Below are 26,055 nucleotides of genomic sequence, written 5' to 3'. Positions count from 1 at the left end.
TGTAATTCTGTTTAATTTATGATCGGGGGGGGGGGGTGCCAGGCTTCCCTCAGAAGTAGAACTTGAGTTAATGTGCAGTCCAATGATTTAAGTATTATGTATCTATTGCTAAAATTCCTAGTGTTGAGAAATTCTACAGCCGGAAGTAGTACGTCACTAAATGAATTTTTATTTTCTTCGGAAATACCTCCTTCCGTTTTCATGACATATTTGATCAAACTTTTAAATAATAATTTTTCAAGAAATTTTTTTCTAAGAGTTCTAAGGAAGTAAAGAGTGGGGAGTTTCCGTCTAAAATGTTCAATTTAGGTAAAATTAAAAATTTTAATTTAATGTACAGTTAACAGTTACTGTACAATTAATGTACAGTAGTTATAGTTAGAAAGAATTTAGTGTGTCTTAAATGGAGCTTGAAAAAATGTTATAACCTCAAGAATTGTAAAGGAATGAAAGTGGAATGAGTTTTCAAACCACATCCACATTGTTTATGTGACCAAATTCCCCTTTTTTGCCTCTTTTTTTTTTAGAATTCATTGCGCATGATCGTACTTTCAAATTTATATTTTTTGTTTTGTTTTGTGGTTTTAATGGATATTTTGTTACAACTTGATTAATTTAAATTCTCTTGAAAATTTAGGAGGTATTCAGGAGATTCGAACCAATGAAAATACTTTCTTTTAGTGACAGGAAATTAATTAATATTTAGATGATGAAATTTGAAGCCTACAGGGTGGTTGGTAAAGTTGGCTTAGTGAAGCCAATTGGCTAGTCTCTCCTTCGCTTCAGCTATTGTACTATTGTTAGTATCATAACATTGTCTTCCTTTCTTTTCACAATATCATCCTTCCTTATCTAATTATGTAATCAAAAAAATTTCGTAGTATTTTGTATTCCCCCACTACAATAGTTGAGATACCCTGTTGACATTCGTTTCGCTCACACTCTCTCTTTCTGGGTGCCTTCCCAATGATATTTCAGGAGGGGAAGCTGGTAACAAATCAGAAATGATGCTTAACGCCCAATAGTGGAGATGCCAGCTGGCAAGTTTTCCCCCTCCAATATTGCTTTCAAGGTCGTATTGCATTATCCCTACCACACATACACACGCACTTTCTCATGGACGCACACACAACTTTTTCGTCTCCTTTCAGTTTACCACCTCCTAGTCGGTCGGTCGGCGGCTGCCCCCCTACATTATCCCCCCTTTCGACAACAAAAAAAAGAAGTTCTTACTCCCTACCAAGTGTGCGCTGTTCTGATGTTTAGTGCATTGTGTGAGTGAGTATGTCATTATTCTTCCTCCCCTCTCTTTCGTCCTATCGGGTTTTTGTCTTTATTGTCTTTATCAGTAAGTAGGCGGCAACTGCGGGAGCTGCGTCAACCTTGATTTAAAGGGAATCTAGAATACTTCCTGCCGATGTTGTAACGAAAAGTTTGTACATCGTTAGGCTTATTTGTTCCTTCGGTAAAACCCGGGAGGGTTCGTGATGATCACGAGCTGAATAAAAATATTAATCGTAGCAGAGAATGTTTTATTTTTTCAATATACAACGGCATTGTTTTTCTTTCTCTTATTTCTCATTAGAAGGAAATATTACAACTGCTTTAATCTTTTATGGAGAGAAATCATGTTACGATGCCTCATCTAGTATAATATTAGCAGCACATGGTGTGTGCAGGCTCGACAGCGATTACATGAATACCTTCCGTCGTTTCTCTGAGATTTTTGTCAAAAGACAAAAGACTGGGGATCATGGATCACCGGGGAACTAACTTTTCCGTTATGGGGATTTTCGGTTGACGGATTTGAGTAGCTGAAGATAGGAACGTTTGGTTGAATCCCAGAAAATGTTAAGTTGGCAATCAAAGTCCCTGAACTGATTTTTTTTTATCTTCTGAGATTTACTCTAACGGATTTAACGACTTTGTTTAAACTTTCTACATTATTTGTGCTTTTGAAGATCACCATTTATTTTAAATATTTTTCCAAAACCATTTGAATAAGGGCACTTACTTCTGGGAGTTAGGATTACCTGCAGAGTCTGATGCTTGTATAATATTCGACGAATTGCGAAAATTGCTAGGTTAGATAAAGTAACTTCTCTGGTAGTTGGTATTTTCAGATTTTTCTTGAAAATACAGTCGAGTCGAACCCAAGGTTTGTTTAATAAATATGCATTTAAGAATTTAATCATTGCTCATGTCACCGAGGGGGTTCGAGGATTTTACCTAAAGCACCGTTTATGGCAATTCCAAATTTCCGGAAACCCTAACATTGTCACCTACAGCTGTAAGTACTTCGTGAGATAAAATCATCTGAGTGGCTCAGACCTGATGTTTTCAAAATAATATTTGAAAGAATAGATTTTTCGAAAGCATCGGGGCATTAGCGCCTCAGGCTGCGCTCTCAAGAACCCTTTCAAAATGAAGATCAGTTTAGGGAAGGATACTAGAAAGTAACTTATAGAGCCAAACGCACTAGGCTAAGATCGGTGCGTGAAGTTTTCTGTTAGAAGCCCACCCTAACAACTGCAAGGCTACAAAGTTGTACGCACTAGTAATATTGTGCGAAACAGGCGCTGGACATCAATTAAAGTTGGTTCCCATTTCCGGATAGTTGAATCAATAGTTAGTCTGGTGGTGCCTACCTTTGATACGGTTGTTGGAGCTGGAATTGTGACTTTACGGCTGGTAACGCCACGGTAGTGGAGGTATCTGGGAAACCTGGTTTTCTTTGTCCAGATGTCCTGTTCAAACAGTGGTCGGTAGAACGTCTACCTGAACTGCCAACTTTTTTTTTTCCAGTTTCAGCTTATGCCTGAATTTTTTCCTATTTAAAGGCGCTTCAACATCTGAGTTCATTGGTTCAGGAAACTGTATTTATTTGTCATTCAATTTCTTATCTTCTTGTAATCGGAATTTAAATATTAGAATGAGAATACAGTTTAGAGAATCTCGTGGAATTAAACGACTTCCGGCTCTAGAAGATTGATCTTTTTCCCTGGTGCGTGAGAGAGAGAGAGTTGGTTTCAAAAACGGAGAATCGTCGAAAGTTCAAATTTGTTAGTTTTGGTTCATCCGGGAATCGTCCATCAAACTTTTGGTTCACAAATCGCAAGTGCTAATTTTTAAAAAAAAATTGTTTAATTTATGATTTAAAGCGCGTCAACATCTGAGGTTATTTGCGCCCAGAGCTTTTTTCAGTGCACTGCCGGCCTCCGGGGACACTGTTCTCTCTTTGCAGATAGAGAACTTTAAGAAGCTCATAGGAAGAGAAAATCTAAGGGTCAGCAGCTGGATTCAAACCCTGGACCTCCGCGTGGGAATCCAATACGCTAACCGCATAGCTAATCCCTTCCCCAATGCTTCCACAATTTGTCTGTTAACAAATGTATGGCCTTTATTTGAAATGAAATATATTGACGAAGATAGGGATAGGGAATAATATATTGACTGCTAAAATCAGGGATTTGAAGAAAGTTATGTCACAGGAAGTGCAGGAGATGTTGAGTTGTTTAAACTACTCTAATTAGAGGCTACAATTATCGTTCGAAACTTTTTCTCAGAGATATTCATTTTAGGGAATACTGAATTGGTGATAGGTTTACCTCTGAAATTCCATTCGCTAAATTGTATCGTTTTAACCCTGGTGTTCAAATTCTGAGATTAAAGAAAATCGCTTTTGCTTGAAATTTTTGAAGTAGAAACGATTCCGTGAAGACCCACTTCTTTCAAAAAGTAGGTTTTATTTTGATGAACCTTCGTTTTTACTAAAGTAAAATTTGCTGCAAATTAGAAGAAAACCTTCAGAATTGTAAGGGAAGTCTGGTCATTGTATAGCCGAGATTATTTGTTTAGTTTCCCAGTAATGTTACGAGTATATGAAGCAGCGGGAAGTTAAATTTATACTTTCTCGTAAATCCAACCGGAAATGCCTTCTTCACTTTCAGTTGTACCAACTTACTCTAACGAAACTGCCTAGTAGAAACACACAATTCCGTAATTTGTAAGTGTAAACCTATTTTTTAATATAAAACTCAGTTTGATTTGTATGTAGTTTGTAAAACCGTAGAGTTCTTTAAAGAATAATACCCCTCTTCCCAGAAACCCTTCTTTTATAAAGTTTCTAGCTAGACTAGCAAGTCTTTACGTTAATATATTTGTGTAACTAGTTTGAATATTTTCCGGTGAAAATGTTTTCCGGTGAAAAGATGCTAAAAAAGAAGCCCACTCATTTCCTGTTCCCTTAAACTATTAAAAAAGTTCTATGAAATGGTGCTTTCGGCCAATTCAGCCGCCGAATTTTAGCAACATATTAGTCCTTCCTTAATAAAAAGAGATATGATCGTTCATTATTCTTAAATAGGAGTTTTAAGAAAACCTACCCCCTCTCCAAAAGAGCCACTTTTCGAATTTTCCGGAGGAAATACGCCAAGTAAAAGCTTTAGATTTCTATATGTGCAATTAGCATTCAAAGATTAAAGACAATCGTTAGTGCGATTTTTGAACCAATCTCAAAAAATAAAGAAAATCAATTCAGAAAAGAGGTAACCTCCATTTGAGAGGAAATTCAGTCCTTCGATGCGTTCCAGGTCCTCTATAGTAGGACTGTTATTCAGTTTTAGCTTCCTGCGATTTTTCTTTTATAAATTTGTTCGCAAACAAACTTTTCCAGACTCAGTGAACCGTAAGGAAATATATTTCCTGTAAAAAAATCTACGGGAAAAGTAAAAACATTCTGAGATGCGGGCCTTGCTTTCCAGGAATTTCACTCACTAAAAAAAGAGTTCCTCGCATCGAGAGGAAAAATAGTGAATTTAATGGAGCAGCGATCCTGGCTGCGCAGGACACAACTCGGAGACGGCGCTGCGTTCTCATCATGTGGAATTAAGTCCCGGCCCGGTAGGCCGCACAGAAAGACGCTTTGATTGCATAATCATTCAAGTGGATGTAAATTTAGGAGAAGGGCCATAGAATGAAGTAAGGATAATTTAACTGAGCATCATGTGAACTGTTGGAAGGTTAGAGTACTGGGGGCCAGAGTGTAGAGAGGGAACCGCAGGTAGGATGAGATGGATAGAGTGCTCTGTCACCAGGGTTCTGCCTACCTGGGATGCTGGGATCTGTGTTTTTTCTTCAGCGAGTCGGCCATCTCTCTGCTCCAGCCTAACTGGTTCCATGTTGCCGCATGACTGGTTCATCACCTCCGCTATCTCTTCCCGCCGGCCCTTTCACTTCAACCTACCTCTTCTTCTTTGGATCTGAAAATTCAGTTTGCCGCATCACATATCCAATATATTTGCAGTAAAGGGGGGAAAAAAAGCACCAGCTCCTCCCTTTGCTAGTTCAGCGCTGAAGAAGAGAAATTAAGACATGCGGGAATGTAGACATGCCTGGAGCTCGCTTTGTCGGCTCACTTCTTCTTCCAGTAACTCATTCCATCCTTCCTCTAACTGCAGTTTCCTACTTTTATCAATTTTCTTTAGACTTGGATAAATGTTTTAACAAATCGGGCTGTCTGCAATATGGACAGCATTTCCCAGCACTAAGTTCTAATTCGATTATTGAACAGATGTAGCGATAGGATTCGGCAGCTTTTCAACAAAATCCGCAAAACAGGAAATTAGCTACTTTACCACCGAGTAGATGCATCAGTTTTTGGCTAATTTTTTCGAAAATGGTTTCCATAAACTTCGTAGATGTAAAGACATGTGTATATACATAGATCGTATATATGTGGGATCTAGTTCTATTATTTGAAACATTTTTGCAATAAGCTTTACATGGGGAGGGGGGTCTAAGGTGAAAACGTGAAGTTGCGCCTATTCTCGATAGTTTATTTATTTTTTTTTTAATTTGAGGCGCGTCAAGATTTGAGGTCATTAGAGCCTGGAGCTTATTTCAGTGCTCTGTCCGGAGGATGCCATGATTAGGATTAGCAGCCGAAGATCTGGGATCTCCGCCTGAGAAAGTTCCACTTTAATGTTAACGGTTCCAATTGGACGGATAGTCTTAGTAAAGTTCCAAGTTAAAGGAATGCCCACAGGAAGTAAGACTATGTGAACCTATTATTTTTTCCCCGTTTTAGTAATTTTGTAGGCTGTTGCATTTGAATTTGGCGTTGCTTATGTTAGGCCTATCTAACTTTGTGCCTTTTTTTGAGGATAATTTTGGCGATGTAATGGGGGAGCTGTGACGTCACGCTTTCTTCAACAGAATTATTTTATTCCTTTGTGCACATTACAGTTAAAATTTAATTATGTGAATATTGTGGTTGGTAAAAGTCACACCAGACTTTTTGTTTAATTAGTAATCATAATTCTTGGAGAAAAAAAGAATTGGGTCTCCATTTCCTGATAAAGGAAACATGTAGTTGGTGGAAGAAATGCAAGGAAGCAGCACAGTTAATATTGCGTGTAACAGACAGACGGACGTGTAGGACTCTCCGTGCGGGTGCGCGCGCGCGCGTGTGTGGAAGAGAGAATGAGCGAGGGAGCAAGGAGACCAGCCTCCACAACACAGCGCCGCCAGCCGTACGGCCAGTTTCCATGTTCGTATACATTCGGCAGAGTTCGAGTATCGCGTGCCAACGGCGGCAGTGCCTCGTGTCACTCCTTCCGGCTTATCTTCACCAATAGACCCGCCCCGGCACCTGCCCAATTACACCTAGAAGCTGGTAGTTGTCGCCAAAATGTTACAATAATAAATTTGGGAACATGTGAATGTAGTATGTTTAAGAAACAGAACAGTTGTTTTATGACGGAAAGTATGATACGAAACACAACGCTTTCTAGGGTTCGTTGTCATAGTTGTAGTTGACAATTTTACTTCAGATTTCCTGCAAACCTGAAATTTAGCAACATATTTCATTCGTAGTGATATTATTTACGTAGTACACTGGCAGAATATACAGACAACACGTTAGAGGGCGTACCAAATAAAATTGGATTTTTTTTTTTGTCTGGACATCCTGTTTCGGTCAAATTCAGAATTTTAGCATTCCATTTACCTTTAAATCTTTAGAACCACTTCCTGTCAGTTGATTTGCCATAATCTTAGTTTCCGATCCCAAATCCACAACTAATCCAAATATTAAATTTTATCATATGCGATTATCCTTTTAAATTGCAGCGACAATTTTTTAAAGTTCACTTCTTCGTGTTCAGTGGATGGCAATCGTTGCTCTTTACTAGGTGTATGAGATAGTAAAAAGCTGGATGTAGTTTTGTGTGGTGTGGTGGGATCGCGGAGGGGGTGCCCAGCTCCCAACGGGCGGTCTGCTAGACTCACCTCTAGGAGGCTGTGTATTTCTTTCTACCGAAATAAAAATGAACAAAGAAGTCACTAAACTAGTTTCCCTCCAACCACTACCGGGTCTTCCAAACTTAGTCTTTCCAGATTTTATCGCCTTTCCCTATCTTCAAGAACGTTGCGGTTTTTTTTTTTTAGAGTTTCTTGGGCTCGAAAATGTGATGTTTAGAAATGTAAGTTTTAAATAACGGAAAGCCTCGCAGAATGTTGCAAGATTGATATTTTGCACAGTTGTCGTTGGAGAAGACCTTGTCAATAAAGCTTTGGTCGTCTCTAATGATTGGAAGTTTTCTTTTATTGAGATTCTCTTGGAAATCCTAATAATTTTATAAGCACATTGACTTCTACAGGGAGTTGATTGGAGGAGAGTGCTCACGAATCTGATTAGCTCCCTTTAACAGTGTTCCTAAGTTGTTGGAAACCAATACTTAGTATAATAACTTGTAAGTCAACCTATGTTTCTGTATAAATTCAAAATTTTAAAGAAAATTCATGTGAATTGGAGGGGGGAGTAGAATTTCGCGTAAGATTTTTTACAGTCAATTTTCAAAATCAAAAGTTTTCATTTTTTTTATTCCGTCTGCAAAGCGTGTCTCTGTTTATATCTATTGAAGGTTTATATCTACGTTTATGGATCTAAGTTTACTCTTAAGAACACAGATTGTCCCTAGTTGCTGGTCATTGTGGCACCAGCAAGGGAAGCGCCACCCCTTACCCAGCCAGGGATTGTTCATGGGAAAATGTTTAAAAAAAAGGAAGAGAACCATCTGACGTAATAGATCCGTGTGTGTGTATGAATGAAATGAATATGGTTTAAACTAAATCCTTGGAGCCATTTTACAATTTTAAAAAATCCATTTAATGAAGCGGTATTTGCGGTTAAAGAATTTCGATCTCTCAAGTTATAGACTAGCCTAGACCTGTGTTCCTGCAACCACGAGACCTCTTTTTTTTTGGGTGTTCAGAGGGCCCTTAAAAGTTGCCTTTCCTGTGAAAACTCCAAAGGATAATCAGCCTGAGGCACGTGCAAGAAAGGAAAAATAATTAGGAATAGAATGAATTAATAATTTTGGCTATAGTAGTAAGTGTGATTGGATGCGAGCAATGAATGACGATAGAATATTGTGTGTTGAGACGGTGTGGCAGAGTGGGTCTCTGGTCGATCTATACAAGGCAACACAAGGGCAAGGGCACTACACTGCCCCCTCCTTTAGATAGTTTGCCTCCTGAGATTAGAGTTCTCCCTTCTCGGCCCCCTGCAGAGCTATCTACCGACCAACTAACTAAACTTCTTCTATCCATGTCCTCCTCTTAAATAACCAACCACACACTCTCCTACTCAACAAATAATTTCTATTTTCTTTTCAACAATGCTCTTTTTTTGGGGGGGGGGGGGGTTTGTATTGCTTTTTATACTATAGATGAACTAAAAATAGTATAGATAGAAAACTGACTGAGATTTATCAGTTACAAAATCGTTCATTGTCCAGTATAAATAAGTATGGTTACACAAAGTTTGGCTGAACAGATATTGTTCCCTATTTGCTTTGGGTCCAAAACTAATATTTGTTCAGGTAGGTACTAAATGTAGACTCTCAAAACAGTTCAGATCATTTCCATTTGAAAATAGAGAAATGTTTACATGAAACTATTTGCTGATAGTTGCAGGCAAGTTATTGTTAACTTTATTCTGACCTAATATTCAAGCTAATTAACTAGGCCCAGAAAATGTTTTTACTAGAAAACTAATTGATTTTTGGGTTAAATTAGTTTTTTTGGGCTGGGCATACTTATTACCAATGGTGGGACTATATTAGAAGTAGTTCTTGTTTTTCGGTAGCCCAAGTAGTTACCAGGATCTGTTATTTTCAGTTAGAGACTTGATAAACTGTCCAAATTATATTTTCTCCAGATCAGTTCGTATTTTTCTCGATATAGATTTGTATAATTTGCCAGTGGGTGAGCTTAAGTCAATTAATAGATTGGGAAAGAGGAGAAAATATGATGTCGGCCAGGGAGAAGTGTATTTTCTTTTCTTGCATGCCTGCTAACTAAATTTTGAACAATAATCATTCAAAAAATTAATTGATTTTGGGTTACAGGTCATATTTCGTTCAAAGAAATTATATATTAGAACTATTAAATGTAAGGAATATCCCACTTGGGAAACAATGGATTTGCAACTTCTGTAGTGGTGTTGCTATCAAGAATCTTAAGACGTAGAGGGGTGTCCATTCATCTGCAGTCGAAATGGGAACTGTTGAAAAACGTAGTTTGGTCCGGAGTTCTGGATAAAATCAGCCAAATGAGAACCGAACCCTCGTTGCGGAAACTATTTTTTTTTTCCAAAATGGCTTCTGCAATTTTCTTTAAATTTTGTTCGCTCATTACATCCATGGAAAATTATAACTTTCGATGTATATATACGTATATTTAAGGACACTTGTGGACGATGGATTGGTGGTTCTTATGGCTGATGTAACATTAAAGAGTTGCTTCAGTTTGAAGATAACTTCAAGGGAAGTGCGGAATTTCCCGTGTTTCCTGTCAAGTTTGCTGACGTCTGCACAAACATACAAAGATGTTTATTGCCATCGCAAAGTTCACATATACGCGCTAAAACTTATTTTACTAATTTTTCAATGTGATTCCGACTTTTGTAAGAAAATGAGAAAACAAATTGCGACTTTTTACTAAATACATTTTATTGATTTTTTTTTTAGAAAAACATCAAAGGGTTTTGCTTTGAATTTGAAGGAGGATCACGTTGATTGGTAACTTCCCATTTAGTTTCTTTGACTCGCGGTAAACTTAGTTTTCCATCTAGACAAATTTTCGTCGGGAATTTTTATTTTCAGATTCCGAAATAACGCCTGCGGTTTTTTTTTAGACTTCGAAGATTCGTTAGGTCTTAAAAAAATTGTTTACAGCAGATGATCTTCGTGTGTGAATGGGTCAATACGAAAACAGTACCTAGCAGAAAGTTTAATTTTCGATTCGGTCGACTGGGGAACCCGGCTGCATCTTAATGTGACGGACCCCTCCAACACATGTTCCTACCTTTATAGGAGGGATTTTTACCTTTTTTCGGTGATTTTCTTGAAAATTCTAGTCTTTTCTAATGAAATTGCTTTAGGTCACTTCTAGCGGGGGATGGGTCTAGACTTCCTACCCTATCTCGTAGTACTACTTGCAAGTTAGAATCTTGGGGAAGTCTTAAGATCTCGCGAGGTTTTTAACTTATTAGTTCAGAAAAGCTTTAATTAGTGTATTATATATTTCTGTAAAGATCCACAAATAGGAGATGTTATCAAGTGATAATGAAACAGGAGCCTCAATAAGTCGACCTACATGCAGCTGAAATGCCGGTTTGTGCGCTAGCTTATTAAAAGAGATAAGAAGAGCTGGATGCTGTGCGCCTGCTAGTGGTGGGGGAGCTAAGACCGCACTGTGGTTGTTGGGGTCCGCAGGCTGCCACTGACTGTTGGTCCCCTACCTCTCTAAGGATTCCACACACATCTTCGGGGTGGGGGAAACAGCTGATCTTTACGGTTTATTTTTATTTTTTGCTTAAGATCCTGCGTAAGGAATAAAAATGTTTCTTAAGAAATAAAAAAAGTCAAAATAAAAAAATTTAGTCAGCGATTGGCTCCAAGGGTTTCTGTTAGAGCTTTTAAAGCAACTTTTTCCATTTTATTTACTTCAAACTTCTCTTTTTTTTTTTTTAAAAAAAAGTTCCGATGTGAACACTCATGTGACCTTTTTTTGCTTCAATTCACGTAATTAAGATTGTTGAATTCAAATATTGTAGATGTTCACTTGGTCATCTAAGCGGGACGATCTCGTTAACCGATACAAAGAGTATCCTTAAAGAGAAATAATAAACCAAAGCCCAATAATTGCACAGGTTAGCCATTATATTATGCCTGTCTTCTATTCCTGCGATTCCTCTTTTGGAATTTAGGCACTGTGGTCGGTGATCGGAGACTGCACACTAACTAGCCATTCACTTCTGTTGTTTTCATTATAAAACTGACCTACCGGAACAGTTTTTAATCCACCATTTTGAATGATCATCTAGCGTAAAATATTCTAACTAAAATAATTCTGCTTCCGTCTTAGTACCACAAAAAGCCCTCTGAAATCACTATTTGTGAGATGTTCTTCAGACTTGAAATTTTGGTTAAATTTAAGTAGGTTTTAGCTGAACACTGCTTGAATCAAGTTTTAAGAGAGAAATATGTCAAATAAAAGTAGATGCATGCATGTAGTGGTTAAAACAAAAAACAACAACAAAAATTAGTTTAAAACTGGAGACAAAAGAAAGCAAAGTGGCAGCACTTCCGGCCGACAGAGTTTCTAAAAATTTGCAATTTTGCCTTTAAAATATTAAAGTGATAGGTCACACATAAAACTAATATGGCGCCTAAAAAGAAAGTCGGCCCACAAAAGTGCACCAGGAAAACTTTTTAAATCTCAGTGGATAGCAGTGAATGTAGAAAATTCTAAGAGAAATCGTTGATGCAGATCTCTGGATAGCGCCCAAAAAAACTGGAAGGTTGACCCCAAGATTGCTCCAAGTACTGCCAGTTGATCAAGAAGCACATTCCCTAGTTTGAAGCTAGGAAATTACTGCGATTTTAAGTTTCCGAATTATGTAGTCCAGACTCACTAAGTCTTTTACCAAAACCTTTTTTTTTTACGCTCAAGAGATCTGAAGACATATATTTCCTAGGCAAACTCGAAAGAAATTAATAGAATGAAGTTGGTCCTCTTCACCTCCTATGAAATGTGGTGTTTGTCTAATTAATGAATTCTCAAGAAAAATAATTTTAAATAATTATAGCAGGCTGCGGAAATTAGATACTATATCCGCTTGGGGTTATAATAAGGAACCGGAATGTTATGGTAGTGGAAATCAGTTCGCAGCATCCATCACTTGACATTATTTAGACTATTTATATTTGCTTTTTCCCATTTCTCTTTGATTTTTTCCACACATAAAATATTAATATTCATTTTTATAAAATCCTGCCCTATTATAACCAATTTAGTTTAGCATGAAAAAGTCTGGTTGGAAACAGGCGATTTCTTTTACTGCAATTCTTATAATGCGACATAATTCATAAAACATTGAAATTTTATTCAATGTTTAGTTTTTAAATATTAAATAGGTGATAGAACCAGTTTCGAAAAAATTCAAAGGAAGTATTGCGGCCTTGACAGATTATCGAAATTACATTTTTACCAAAACGATATCCCTCAAAAGGCAGGTTTTGACAGGTTTTCCGCACTGCCCAGTGATTGGGCTTCCCTTAAACTGCCATTACAGGGAACTCTGCAGATTTACTGCCTACACGTTACTATATTGCTAAAATTATAAGTTTGCAAAATATCTTGGATCTAATTGTAAGAATTGGAGGAAGAAAGAAAAAGAGTCCCGTGAGTCTTCAAGTTCAGATGATCTTATCTGAGTAACAGGATATTAAGACTAAACTCGGCGGCTGGCTGATCGAGAATAAAACGCCAAAAACTAAAGAAAACCGTTCAAGATATTCTCATATTTGTTGAATATTCTTCCACCGAGAATGTTAATTCCTAATGTAATTCTCACCAACAGATGGTAGAAAAGTGCAAGAGACGGAACTGGCCTGGCACTTTAGGGAATATATCTTCTCCAGAAATGCCTTAAATTGAATTTTCCAGGTGAAAGGTAACAAATAATTATTATGTACATTGGAAGTACAAATTCGGTAGGAGCACAATTTCTGTTCGTTGTGTTTCGAAATGAAACACTGGTTTTGAAGGCAGTGCAAGTGGGGAGCTTTAAGTGACAAAAACCGAAAAAAGAAGAATCTAAAGCCACAGTTTGTGTGACTGGGGCCAGGGACATTCCCCAGCACAGGTATTCCTCCACTGACGAGCACTGTAGTTATGGGCTGCTCCCAGGTGAACACTATAATAAGAACATCTCCTAGTCATCAGTGCTTACTCACTCCCACCCTACCTCTCAGACTGTGCGGCCTGTCTCTACAACCTTACCTCTTCTAGTCGACTATCTTCTTCCAGAACAGCCCAACCATCCCCGTCCCGTGTATCGTCAGAAAGGCTCGCTTTCTTTCTCCCTCAGAGTAAATCTCGTCCAGTAATTGTATCTGAAGAAGATAAACTTACAAACTTGAGCGATTCGGATTGATCATTTCTTGATTTAATTTTAAATTCAAGAATTCTATAATGTAACTAAACACTTAAGTGATACTTCATTGTGGTGGCATATTTTAGAAAACATTCGTACATTGCAGAAAGAATCTTTAGGTGACATCTATTCAATTTATATTCCAGTTTTCTGGCTAGGCTAGAATCAAAACCAACAATTCCCATCAGTGATGGAACATAACCTGCCACTATAAACTTTGATCACCTCCCTTCATAAGATAGGACAATGTATCAAGCTGCAGGTGCAAACGCCTACTATCTAGAGAGAATGAATGAATAGGTTGGCTGCTTGCTGAGGGGGGAACAGCTTACTAAAACTGCTTCAGAATGATGGGATTATTACAGTTCTATAATTTTTAATTAAATAGAGGCAAAAAAGTGTTAGTTATTATTTCCATTAATGTCCGAAATCAATTGGTCCTCTAACCTAACCTAAAAAGCATTCTTCTATTATTTCTCTCATTAATTGCCTCATAGTACATCTTTAAAGCGCGTTATGAACTCTTTTAAGTCCAATACTTTTAGCAGCCTCTTTAATTTATAAATTTTTTCTAAACATAATTTGATTAATTCAAACATTAGGCCCTTCCCTCCTCAAAAAATTAACATGAAATAAGTTTTCTGTGAATATATCTCAAAAGAAAGTAGGTACAGAGCAAACGTAATTTTGATGACGATTAAAAACAAAATCTCAAAAACTGATACGGTATCCAATTCGGTGCTGTTTCTGATTGATTCCTCAGCAGGGAGTTATAAACAGAATATTAAATTAGAGTTCTGTTGTCTCTACTCACATCCAAAGGTGAATTTCTTAGATAATTCTCTTAAAAATTGAACTTTACCTTTGATAAAAACAACTGATATGATTTAGGCGCGTGCTTGCCTAAAAATAAAGTTCAGTTTTATCAAAAATACAAATTTTAAGGTCTCGTTGGGAACGGTTGTAAAGACCATACTCTCTAAAGGATTTACTTCTTTTAGGAGGCGATTTAATTTGTATTAAAAGTTGAATGTGTACAATACAGGGATAGATATCTCGGCCAGCGTAGGAATCACATTCATTTTACGAAAGTGAAATTTAATTCCTTCTACATACTGCCTCGTTGTTTATGCCAAGTTTTTAAAATAGTAAATAATACACTAAAAAAAAGAGGACAATGACCCCTCCTTAGTCAAAGAACAGCAGCTTCCCGGATGCCCTGAGGCATTATCTGGAAGAAGCACAGCCATTCCGGGCAAATTTTCTTCTCTCAGGTATTTAGAGCCCTAGCACCATCCCCACTATACTCTCTGAATATGCTTCTTGTTGTCCAGATGTTTGAATCCATTAAGCATTTGCTTTTACAAACATTCTCCTTGAAAAATCTTGCCTCTAAGGAATTTTAAGTGTTTTAGAGGAACCCGTTAGAAATTTTAGTTCAGCTCAAAAAAAAAGTCCGAGTTAAAAAAAAAAATTAAATTCGAAAATTTCAATCTGCTTTTCTTTATTTTTCTTTTAATTTATTTTGTATAATCATGAATTTCCGACAAGTAGCTTTATTTTTTAAGCTCTGTGTTAATAAATTAATTAAAAATTCTAATTTTGATAAAAAGTTGTGTTTTTGAAGTTTTTGAAGAAATAATGAAAATTCTTAGAGAATATGAATGACGCATATTCTTATTTTCATTCGTAATATTTTGAATGATTATTTACCCCGGGGTTCTCACTCATAACTTCCGATCAGTTCTTCAACAATCGCATCATCTCCTTTTAAAGTTCCTACTTCAATTAAATGTAAGATTCAAACAGAAACGTAGAATTCATCTTCATGATAATTGAAAAAGTCAGTACAGATTGATAGTTTGTCTAGGCTCCAACAAGGAGTACATTTTCCGTTTATTTACAGATAATAAATATAAATAATTAATTGCTTTTCATATGGCCGCTTCAATTTGCTATATTAAAAACCGTTGGAAGCTTCGAAAAATCTAATTTCCCTTTAATGAACATTTCTCTGGGACAGGACCTGTCGGGAGCCAGCTGCTGTAGTACAGGAAGGGCTGAAATTGATTATCAGCAAAAGGGGGATGACACCCTCTTCTCTACATCGTCGCTCTCTCTTATCCCACTTGACGGCAATTCTGCTAATGCGGCTTCACCCGACCTCCTACTCTCATACTTACGATTGGAGGCTGCTATTTTTGCTCGTTACCACCAACAATTTGTCATTCAGCTCAAAAAAAATCGCCATTATTTTTTCTTTTAACTGAAAAAAAAAATTATGAAATTTTTTCGCTGTATCCACTTTCTAATCTGGATTAAAAAGTGTAAGCTTATCCCACACATGACAAAGTTTATAGGAATAAGAAGCTTATCCTGGATATTTTTGGACCTTTTCCGGCTCTTCCTGTACTATATTAATTAGATCTAATTTTTCTGGATCTTCCTTCATTTCTTCCACATATAGGAATAGATTTATTATCTAAACTCTGAACATATTTCATAGTAATGTAAATTTTTGTGTTCTACTGGAATTTATCAACCAGATATTATACATTAAGCAAATATGGCGATAGACGAAATAAGTTCCTGTCGTGATTTACCCATACTTGTGCTAGCTATTTTTTTTTTCTTTTGAAATTTAAAACATAATTCAATGATATCATAAAGTTATTTTCAATGCAATAAATTACTATATTTATTATTTAATCTTAATTTATTCTGTTTAGGGAGAAAATCGGGATATCCACGTGTCCCGGACACGGCTCATGCTAGACAGTAGAGCAGAAGAGGATCAGAAGGCCGAGGGTGAGGTGAGGACAGCGGCAGGTGGTGGAGAACCGGGTCGAGCAGCCAGCAAGACGGTAGTGGAGGCGGCAGAAATGGATGGCCAGCAGCAAGTGGTACAACAGTCGCAACAACAGCAGCAACAGCAGCAGCAGCAACAACAACAGCAACAACAACAGCCCCAACAGTTAATTGTCAGTACAGCAGGTCTACATCAACAGATTCAAGTTAGCGGCAAAAATATATCTATATAATATATATAATTTAAATGCAAATTAATTGAGTCATACTATATAAGTAACTTCATATAAATTAACTTGAGATAACTAAAAAGTTGGTTTAAAAAAAAATATATTTCAATTTATTTAATTAAACTATAAAATCTTGGCCAATCTTTAAGATATGAGGAATTATTTTAATATCTTGGTTGTAAGCGATTAATAGGCAGTCATAAAAATCCTATCTTGGAATGCATCCTGAGGCCCAAGTCACATTGCTCTACTTATAAAATAAGCTATTAAAACAATATAGTTCTTTTCGTTTTAAATTAAATGGAAGTTAAACTCTTTAGAAATTGGACGATATTTTGTCTGGGACTTTGGCGAAGGGAGGAGAAAGTTGTTGAATGCTCTGGTTTCCACAATAAATTTAGGTTCAGTTTGGTTGCTAGTAGAAACTCCGATCTTGTCAAAATCACAACTGATCTCGAACCAGGAGATTTATTTTGTCCATTTATCGGCTTTTGTTTAAACTATGTATATTCTAAAATGAAAAAAATTAAAAAAAAGTGAAATGCATTTTCTTTACTTTCAATTTTATTGTTTAGGAATTGTTTCAGAAATTATTGTATTTTTAATTAGTACTGCAAATGATAATAAGTGGTACTATACTTACTGATTAAAAAGGAAGTAAAACAATATAAAAAATTACAACCTTAACTCAGTTTGTCAAAAAAATATGAATTGTGTCCTCCAAGTGTGCCTTAATTGTTTGAAGAGCTTTATTGTAACTTTTGTTTTGCTTTTTACCTCTTGCAGATGCAACAGCAGCAGCAAGTTTCCCAACAGCAAGGAGGAACTGCTACATCTGCACAAGAAAGTTCAGGTCCTACTCAGCAGACAGCGGGTGGTCAACAGGTAGTGGCTGCCAGTTCGCAAGGGCAGCAGCAACAAGTCAGTATGGAGTTGCAGCAGACGGTAGCTTCCTCAGCTCAGCAGGTGCAGCAGCAGGCATTATTAGTAAACACTGCCAATATTCAGCAACAAATGCAAGTGCCACAGGTGCGTCAACGTTTTGTTATTAATGGGATCCCAAGGAATGTAGCCTCTTACGAACGCTCCAAAAAAAAGGGCCCAATCCAAGGGCCATTCTCTAGAAGCAACTTTCCGATTTCTTTTAATATCCTACTGTTTCAAATTCTCCAAACGTTCCCTTAAGAACGTACAGTTCCCGATCAAATCATACTTAGAATAGGTTAAACTGTAGGCTGTCTACCTACATTTGGCAGTGCTACACCATTATCCCATTTTCCTTAAAACACTTCAGCTACTCGGACGAGATAACTCTTCTTGAGTAAGCTGGCCCAAGCGTGAGTTACTAGCTAACGGAACAAAATCTTTAATTGCAACCTACCCAGGAGTAAAAAGTTGCTTATTCCTTTTATAAATGTTTTGGCAAAAAAAAACACTATTCTTCATAATGCCAGCTAAACTGGCTTGGGATTGCAAAACTATTTAGACGATCTCACCATAGCCTATTCGACTTCCCTTTCACTACCTTCATCAAATACAGGATGAACAGAAGATTTTCATGTTTTTGGGCAAGACCACCTACTTTTCTCCTAGAAAGGCTCACTAATGTGAAACCCCAACAAGTTGATGAAAGCTTAGAGCGCAGCATATCACCTTCCATAGGCAGCAGCAGTGATGCCAATAATGGTCCCAGAACGCGAACAATCTGCCTTCATTTAAGCAATGTTTTCTCCTTCTTTTAGGCTTGCAGTCAAGCTCCAGCAAGCAAACTAGTTTTCTTCTATCTGTTCTTCTTTATAACTTCTTTAAGGTGGCCTCCCCCAAACTTGAGTCTAGCGTACCTCAAAGTTCCAAAACAACTCCTCCTTTTCTACAATTTTGAAAAGTAGAAATTAATCGCATGCCTCTAGTTATACCAAAATGTATTATTTTTTTTAAATTTTTTATTTTAATGTTCCTTAACTCATCACTCTCTAAATTGAATTGAACAAAAAAATTGTGGTACTTATTAACAAAAACTATTGTTAACTTTGTTGTGAACTTAAGGTTGTTATTCTGTGTTTTAGCAAGTTGGTATGTCAACTCCACAGAGTCCAATGTGTTCAGCTAATAACACAATTTCTACAATGCAAGCTCAAGGTAAGTCTGATATTAGATTTCTTAAATAGAAAAAAGTTTCATATTTTTGAAATAAAATTCCAGTTAATTTTTTCCCACCTATTATACATAGTAGTTGGCTTACTATAACTAAATAAATATGTAAAATCTCTCTGTTTACAATTATTTACAGGAAGTATCACGCAGCCAGTTCCGGCTAATACTCCTGCGCCGCAGTTACAGCAGGTCAGTGATTGGAATACCGGCAGGGTAAGTTCTATTTATCAAACCTCAGGACTCATTCTTTATGAGATATTATAAAACTGCAACACCCATAAACATTGCGTCTTGAATACATATATTGGAGCGCTTAGGGGTATATTTTTTATGTATTTATTAAAATATTACGCAACAAAATAATACATACCTTTCAGGTGCAAGTTTTGCAGCAGCCAGTGCAAAACGCATATGTGCAACAGTTATACAATGCTCAAGGACAAATGTTGATGTCAAGTAACATAGCTCTTCATCCTGGCCCAGCGAACATTAATCCTGCCGGATCCATACAGGTATTTTTTTGCTTGGTGATTGTATACTTCCTCGTGTAATTATTTAAGCGACAAAATTGGGTGGATTCATTTGACGAATATTGCTTGTTTTGGGTGAGAGTGTGTGCTTTCCGTAAAGATATCAGGGGCTTCTAGATAACAGAAAATATTACCCTTTCTTGTCCAATTCTTGGAAAACTGCAAACAAAGGCTCTCGTTTTTAAAAAATAGTTCTAAACAAATTCTAGTATATTTTTCCTATCTTTTTTTTTGGATTAATGAATTAGTCACAAAAAACGATCAGCAGTTTTCCACTATTGACACTTACTTTGTAAATTAATTCGATTATTTAAGTAAAAAACATTATCTGCAAATATATCTGAAAGAAAATTAGGTCAGATAAAAAAATTACAATTCTTGTTAATTTTAGACGCTTCTTTCTGACATTATTTTTATCTAGGCAGCGGCACCAACATTTTTTCCTCTTCCATACATTGCACCTTGGATATGAAGAATCGATTTATCAGTTTAACTACTCGTACAACCTGATAGTCTCTTTTCTTGGGGCTTATACATACTTCTATATATCCAGAATTGCGAGTAAAGTAATTAAATACTCTTTTTTTATTAGGTGATAACAGCTGGTAAACCGTTCCAGTCGAATCAAATAAATGCCCACGTCTTAGGAAAGCCAGTTATAGCAGGCACCCAACAAAGTGAGTGTGAAGTTTTTTATTTGTTTTTTTTGTACATGTCTTGTAAAATTATTAAATGATTACTCTAATTATTAGTAATGATACTAAAAGCGAGTCCTTATTCTTAACAAACCTCAAGAATTGGTATTCAGATTATTTATTTCGATTTCTGAACTAAGGAGTAACTTATGTTTTAAAATCACAATAAGTGGAAAGCTTTTTACGATTCCAAACTACACAAGTTATTATACAAGTAAAATAAACAATAGTTATTATTTTTATTTTGATCAAGCTGTATTTGGCAAATATTAAAAATCACATTTTACAATTTTTTAAAGCATGTGAAAATTGATTTTTTTAACTACAGCGTCATTTCCGAGTTATGCAACAATTCCTACAACGACTAATCAAACTCTGGTAATTGGATCATTAATTAGTAGCCAGCCCAACATACTTCCCGCGCATTCTGGTTCTACTCAGCAACAAAAACAAGAGATTCAAAAGGTAATTAGTACAATATTATAAGAACATTACTTGTTTTAATTTCTGTTTAGTTTTTTATTGTATGCGAATCTATCAGAATATTGTACAAATATTTAAATAAAATAATTTGTTCTTGTAAATTTGCAGACGCAGCAAGTTAAAAGCGGCCAGAACAGTTCAAACAGTGTGCAGTCCAGTTTGGCTCTGTCGGGTTGTGTAGTCTCTCAGTCACCTACCATGCTGCACCATCTCATATCACCTATTCAGGTAACTTTTAAGAATGGTAGAAGAAACAAAATTGCAAGAGATGTTGATGTACTAACCAATAGACCTCCTGTATTTGGTAGCCGGATTGAAAACTAAGTCAGCTCTATTGCTGAAAGTTCAGTCAGAGCTCTACTCTATAGTAGGGGCGCTTAAGTTAGTCAGTCAGATTGAGTTTGGTAATTTTACCTTTAGCACACCACGAGGTTGTAGACGAACGTAATCTCTTCCAGAATGAAACTTGTAAACAATTAAATCAACGATGGAAACGCAACTGACCATTTAGTGGATACTAAAAAATTGCAATTCATGAAGAGTTCATCAGAAACGAACTCGTGTTTGCTTACTTTCGGAAAACTCACAACTACTTTTCTCGAAAATTCTTACTTTTCATTAATCAGAAATGCCATTTGATCCCGATGATTTCTCATCAAGTGGCCACAAACCTTAGAATTTCGCCAGTAAAGCCACTTTTCATCAATAGTCACAATTTAAAAAAATAATCTCTCGAAACGACCGCAGATTAAAAAAAAAGAAAAGTATTAGACGACAGACATTTATTTTCCCGGCAGCCTGTTATAACTAAGTTCTTGCCTACATATTGTTTTTTCAACAGCAAACGTCGACATTACTAGTTTTGCAGCTTGCGAACGGGTAAGGTAGTTGATTGGACTCGTTTAAGGCTTCCCTTAAAATCTCATCCTCGTTTCATCATGGCAGCCCTTACTGTGTTTTCTTTCTAAGGTCATGACAGCACTAGTTAGTTTTCGAAAGCTACGCCGGGCAGTTCTTTGATTAAGCTTATTTTTCCGTTCGATTTCACGCAGAGCATTGCGCTAACAGACTTAATTTTTGAAGAGGTCACTATATGAGTTGAATATCTTTTTGGAATCCAAATGAAAATATGATATAGTATTTGTAAACATCTGAGCTTGATGGAAACATTTGTTGACTAATTCAACAAAATTTATGTTGTGATTAGATAATGGCGGTTACACTTTTTTTAATTTCTTGATTATTCTTTTTTAATTTCAGTATACGACATGTCAAAATAGAAGTATTAATAACAATGGGCAAGTGCAACTGTCTCCTTGGCAATTCAACACCCAACAGCTTCCTTTATGGACACCCCACCACCCTCAGGTTTGTGTGTTCATTGATTCCTCCAAGTAAAACAGATAAAATAGTGTACATATCATATTTCGTGTGTTGGGCAGGTTATCAATGCACAAACTCCAATTTTCATCCGAGGTCCACATCAAGACCAACCAATGTTTATTCAGTCACCTCCGCCACAGCAAAGTATACAACAACAGCAAACTCGTAAGTTTTTTTTTTACCGTATTTTTATAAACATACCATAATTGTTCTGTGTTTGTCTAGAAAAATTGCCCAAATCAATTATATTAAGCAAAGAAAAGAGCAAAAACAACAATATTGTAGGGTATTAATTGTATAATTTTACTGCTGAAATATTCCAACAAGATCTTTCAGAATATTCAGATGTTTTTTTGGGCCTACCTTCGGGAAAACTGTCTGAATACTCATACATCACACGGGCTTGCTAGGCTTCTATAGCATGGGTAGGAAGAACAGTAAATATCATTGTTCGTTCTGTTCAGTGCAAAAGACTTACGAATTTGAGAATTCGATGTCACGGAGTAAGAAGCTTCTTTCCAGCATCTAATGGAAGAGTACACCATTTAAATGGAAGAGTACTAGATCATTTAAATTCATTCATGTAAGAAAAATTTAGAAGTTAAATTTAGAAATTTAGAAAATGAAAGTATAGAAGTCATGAAATTCGTCAGCTGGCGAAAAAATAGTTTTCCTTCGTGGAAATTTGCAGGGTTCAGAAGTGCCCACATTCTCTGAGAAAAACAACTCAGTAAATTATCCAAGGTTACCAATTTGTAAATATTTCATCAATAATGACAAAAATAACAATGACTACTCTATTTTTTTTCTAAGAAAGTTTTACTGATTCAAGACTGAAAATCTTCTAAGAGAAATAAATAATCGACAACAGAATTTATTCATATTTTGGGAGTCTTATAAATTTCTATTTATTGTGGAACATTGAAGTGATTCATAATTATTCACTTAATCTTGTATATTTTAAGATATTTACAAGGAAATATTATCTTCACAGAAAGCGTCGGCGTAGCAAATAAACCTGAACTAAAGGGACAAGTCACTCCCCAGGTTTCTCGCACGTTGTCTATTCTACCTTCAATGTCTACACCCATTAGGCCAGCTTCTTCCACTGTCACCACTGCACAAATTATTCAGAAACAGCCTGTAAGAATTAACTTCCAGCTTTGTTTACGAAAAGAAACTTGATATACGTGGAAATTGTTGTTTTCAATTTTTGTAGTAATCAATCTTTTTCAATAATAATTTTTTTTAATTAAGTTTTTTTTTCAGAATAAGTTAAGATCTAAGATAATGACTAAAAGCATTCCAATCCAGAAATTAGATGCTCAGAATCAAACGAAGCCACAGCCAGTTAGCCCTCAGCAACATGCTCAAACGCAGAACACCAAGTAAGATTGTATATGCTAATAGGTTCATTGAGCAAATGATTTTTGGGTATTCTAAAAAATAATTTGGTAATTATTTGTTTTCGGTTGGTCCAATTGACATTAACCTTTAGTATTTTATGAAGACTAGTGAGCAGCATGTAGGCATTTACAATTACTTTTAGCTCTAAATGCCTTCAGTTGCTAATTGGTGGAAAAAACATCCATGCGACTTTGTACTCAAAATATTTTTTGTTTTTAATCGCCTTACCTAGGGATTCTTTTTTTTATTTTGTAAAAATTCATGGTAAGTACAAGTGCAAGTATCTAACATGTTACGGTGATATTGATACAATATCTGTAGGATTAAAATATTTATATAAGAGAAGTATTTTGCTTTTTCTCTCCTTCATATGGTTCTTGCCATATTATTAACAATGTCCCTTCTTTTATGCCAGCCAACAGATATTCTTCACCTGAATGTTAGCACATCTTGGCGCAAGGATATCAACAACACCTTTGTTTCTAATAGTTTCAGAACGCACTTGATCAAGATTAAATGTGAACCACGTATGATTATCGGTTTTATTAACATTTCTCCTTCAATATCATAAAACGTTTCGGTGCTCTTAGCATGTGAAGTACCATATTATTGTGAAAATAAAATTGGAATTCCTCATCGATCCTTTTTGCCATACTAGGAATGCTGTATTTTCGCAATTTGTTGGCCTACACTTCGAAGGGATTCAGTTAGAGGATCAAACAAATTCACTCCATTGTTTCCCATAATACTCCAGAATCTTGAATCATCTCTATTCACATTCACTGCCTCGTATACATAGTTATGAGAATGTGAACACTATATCGCTCAGAGCACTTAATGAATGCCTCGTAATTGCTTGTAATGCGACCATTCTAGAACACATGATAGTTATCTTTATTTTCTTGTTTTCTGTCATAAATATCATCTTTACATAATTTAACCAAATAATACGACCAATAATAGTAATGTGCGTATGATAAATAATTCTATCATTATATTTTGCGCAGAATGATCATTACATCCCAAGGAACGCTCATTCCGCAGCCATTGCAGGCAGTTGGTCAAGCCTCTCAGACTACAGCACAACAAATACAACAAATTCAAGCGGCGCAGGCAAATTTGCATGCGGCTCAGCAGCAGTTACAACAACAGGTTATTCAACCAAAGCCTCCTCCTCTAATGAGTAAGTATATTGCAATAAATGATTATTGATGTTACTACGTTTTTTATTTTGTTTCGTACTATCTTTCCATCTAATACGTCTCGAAATCTCAATTGGAAAATTGAGGAGGCTGTAGTACCAAGAAAGTGGGAGAAGAGGAACTATCCTTCCATTAGTTGATGACAAGCTACAGCATTAATTACAATTAATATTTAAAACAGAATGCTTTGGGCATAACATAATCAATATTAACATCAATCCGTCTGTATTCATAAACACAAACCGTTTTTGGAACAAAAAAAGAAGAAAAGAACAAAATACATATATTTAATTTGCATTTTTGTTTGTTCATTTTTCATATTTTCTTACAATTATACCCTATAATAATTTCAAATTTAAAAACATTCAAAAATTATGTAAACTGTAGGAAGAGTACACTTTTTTATAGTCTACTGGTTTGAAAAAATAAAATAAATAAATATAATGGCAATTTAAACAGCAGCAATTGTTTCCGAGAATCGCTAGTGTAGCAAAAATAATATCTTTCGTTTATTTTCTTTACTCTATTCCGTACTTGTGACATTGTATTAAAAATAAAATCGAATATCAGAACCCAATTAAATTTAAGCTGCTAACGTGCTGTTAAAGTAATTAATTTTTTTTTTAAATGTTTTAAGGCGCGTCAACATCTAAGGTTATTGGCGCCCAAGTAATTAATAATTAATATCCACAAAATTTAATAGTAGTAGTAATATCCACAAAAATAGTAATTAATATCCACAAAATTTACTAAAAAAATATTAAGTAATTATAATGACCATACAATTTTCATTATAAACTTTAAGAATTAATTTAATTTCTTAATTTTTAAATTGAAATTAAAATTTGATTTCTCATTCAATTCAATTAATATTTGATTTATTGTAAGCTATGTTGGCAACATTGTTATTTGCTGCCAGGTGCCCAAGGGAAGGTTATGGTATTGTTTTCAAAATATTGATGGATTTAGTTTTTAATTATTTTGAAATTTTCACCACAAAAATCGAGTTTTAATAATGAGAAATGTTCAGTGCACTCTGAGGTAAGTATTTTGAATTAATTATTTCATTTTCATTTTATGACATGTAATTGTTGCGTCACCTGATGTCATGATGTCATTCCTTTTAAATTAACGAAATTGTTATTCAATTATTGGATTTAAGACTATTAAATATAACTCACAATATTAACTTTTTGCTTTTATAATTGATTGTCTATTCGTAACATGATCATCTCTGAAAAATAATTGAATATTTCAGACGTAACAGCGATTTTCATTATTTCGACTAGCTTTGAAAAACACTACTGTTTATTATATCTTTATTGGTATAATAATTTTTAGCGCTTGTTGAAGGAACTTTTTACAAAGTGTGGTGCATGTCTCATGTTACCTATTTTGATTTACGAAGCTGTCGACATCTCTACAAGATGATAGTTTTATTTTAGATAGATCAAGTGAAATATTTTGAAGTATAACTAATATTGCAGGCATCACAATGTCCACTCCTGGCGTCCCTGTTCATTCACCGAAAGATGTCTCACAAATACAGGGATCAGATGAGAAGACATTGATGGTTAGTTTCACCTCCTATCTCATATATTTTTATTGAATCTACAAGGTTATTTTATTTTTTTTAATTTCTTCATTTTTAATCAT

At 35.6% G+C, this 26,055-nt stretch overlaps 1 protein-coding gene across 8 annotated transcripts in view; it reads left to right on the top strand.

Annotated features, from left to right (window-relative positions):
- The window catches only part of LOC141448810 (uncharacterized), a 50,911-nt gene that overhangs the window by 18,314 nt on the left and 6,542 nt on the right, over positions 1–26,055 (top strand). For 2 of the 8 annotated variants that reach the window (XM_074117493.1, XM_074117494.1), the window contains exons 2-15: positions 16,237–16,521; positions 17,332–17,574; positions 18,612–18,684; positions 18,836–18,912; positions 19,077–19,211; positions 19,822–19,906; positions 20,253–20,389; positions 20,516–20,635; positions 21,668–21,775; positions 21,850–21,955; positions 22,785–22,933; positions 23,060–23,178; positions 24,205–24,380; positions 25,887–25,972. In XM_074117493.1, the coding sequence (XP_073973594.1) occupies positions 16,276–16,521; positions 17,332–17,574; positions 18,612–18,684; positions 18,836–18,912; positions 19,077–19,211; positions 19,822–19,906; positions 20,253–20,389; positions 20,516–20,635; positions 21,668–21,775; positions 21,850–21,955; positions 22,785–22,933; positions 23,060–23,178; positions 24,205–24,380; positions 25,887–25,972 (1,860 nt within the window). In that variant the 5' untranslated portion in view covers positions 16,237–16,275. Of the gene's footprint in view, positions 1–262; positions 310–3,446; positions 4,007–16,236; positions 16,522–17,331; positions 17,575–18,611; positions 18,685–18,835; positions 18,913–19,076; positions 19,212–19,821; positions 19,907–20,252; positions 20,390–20,515; positions 20,636–21,667; positions 21,776–21,849; positions 21,956–22,784; positions 22,934–23,047; positions 23,179–24,204; positions 24,381–25,886; positions 25,973–26,055 lie in introns of those variants that run through there. The other 6 variants (XM_074117490.1, XM_074117497.1, XM_074117492.1 and 3 more) reach the window with 5 other exon arrangements.

This window comes from Rhodnius prolixus, unplaced genomic scaffold (assembly GCF_049639745.1).
Source record: "Rhodnius prolixus isolate KJV_2025 unplaced genomic scaffold, Rpr scaffold_2, whole genome shotgun sequence".
NCBI lineage: Eukaryota > Metazoa > Arthropoda > Insecta > Hemiptera > Reduviidae > Rhodnius > Rhodnius prolixus.
This window is presented reverse-complemented; position numbering and strand designations above follow the sequence as displayed.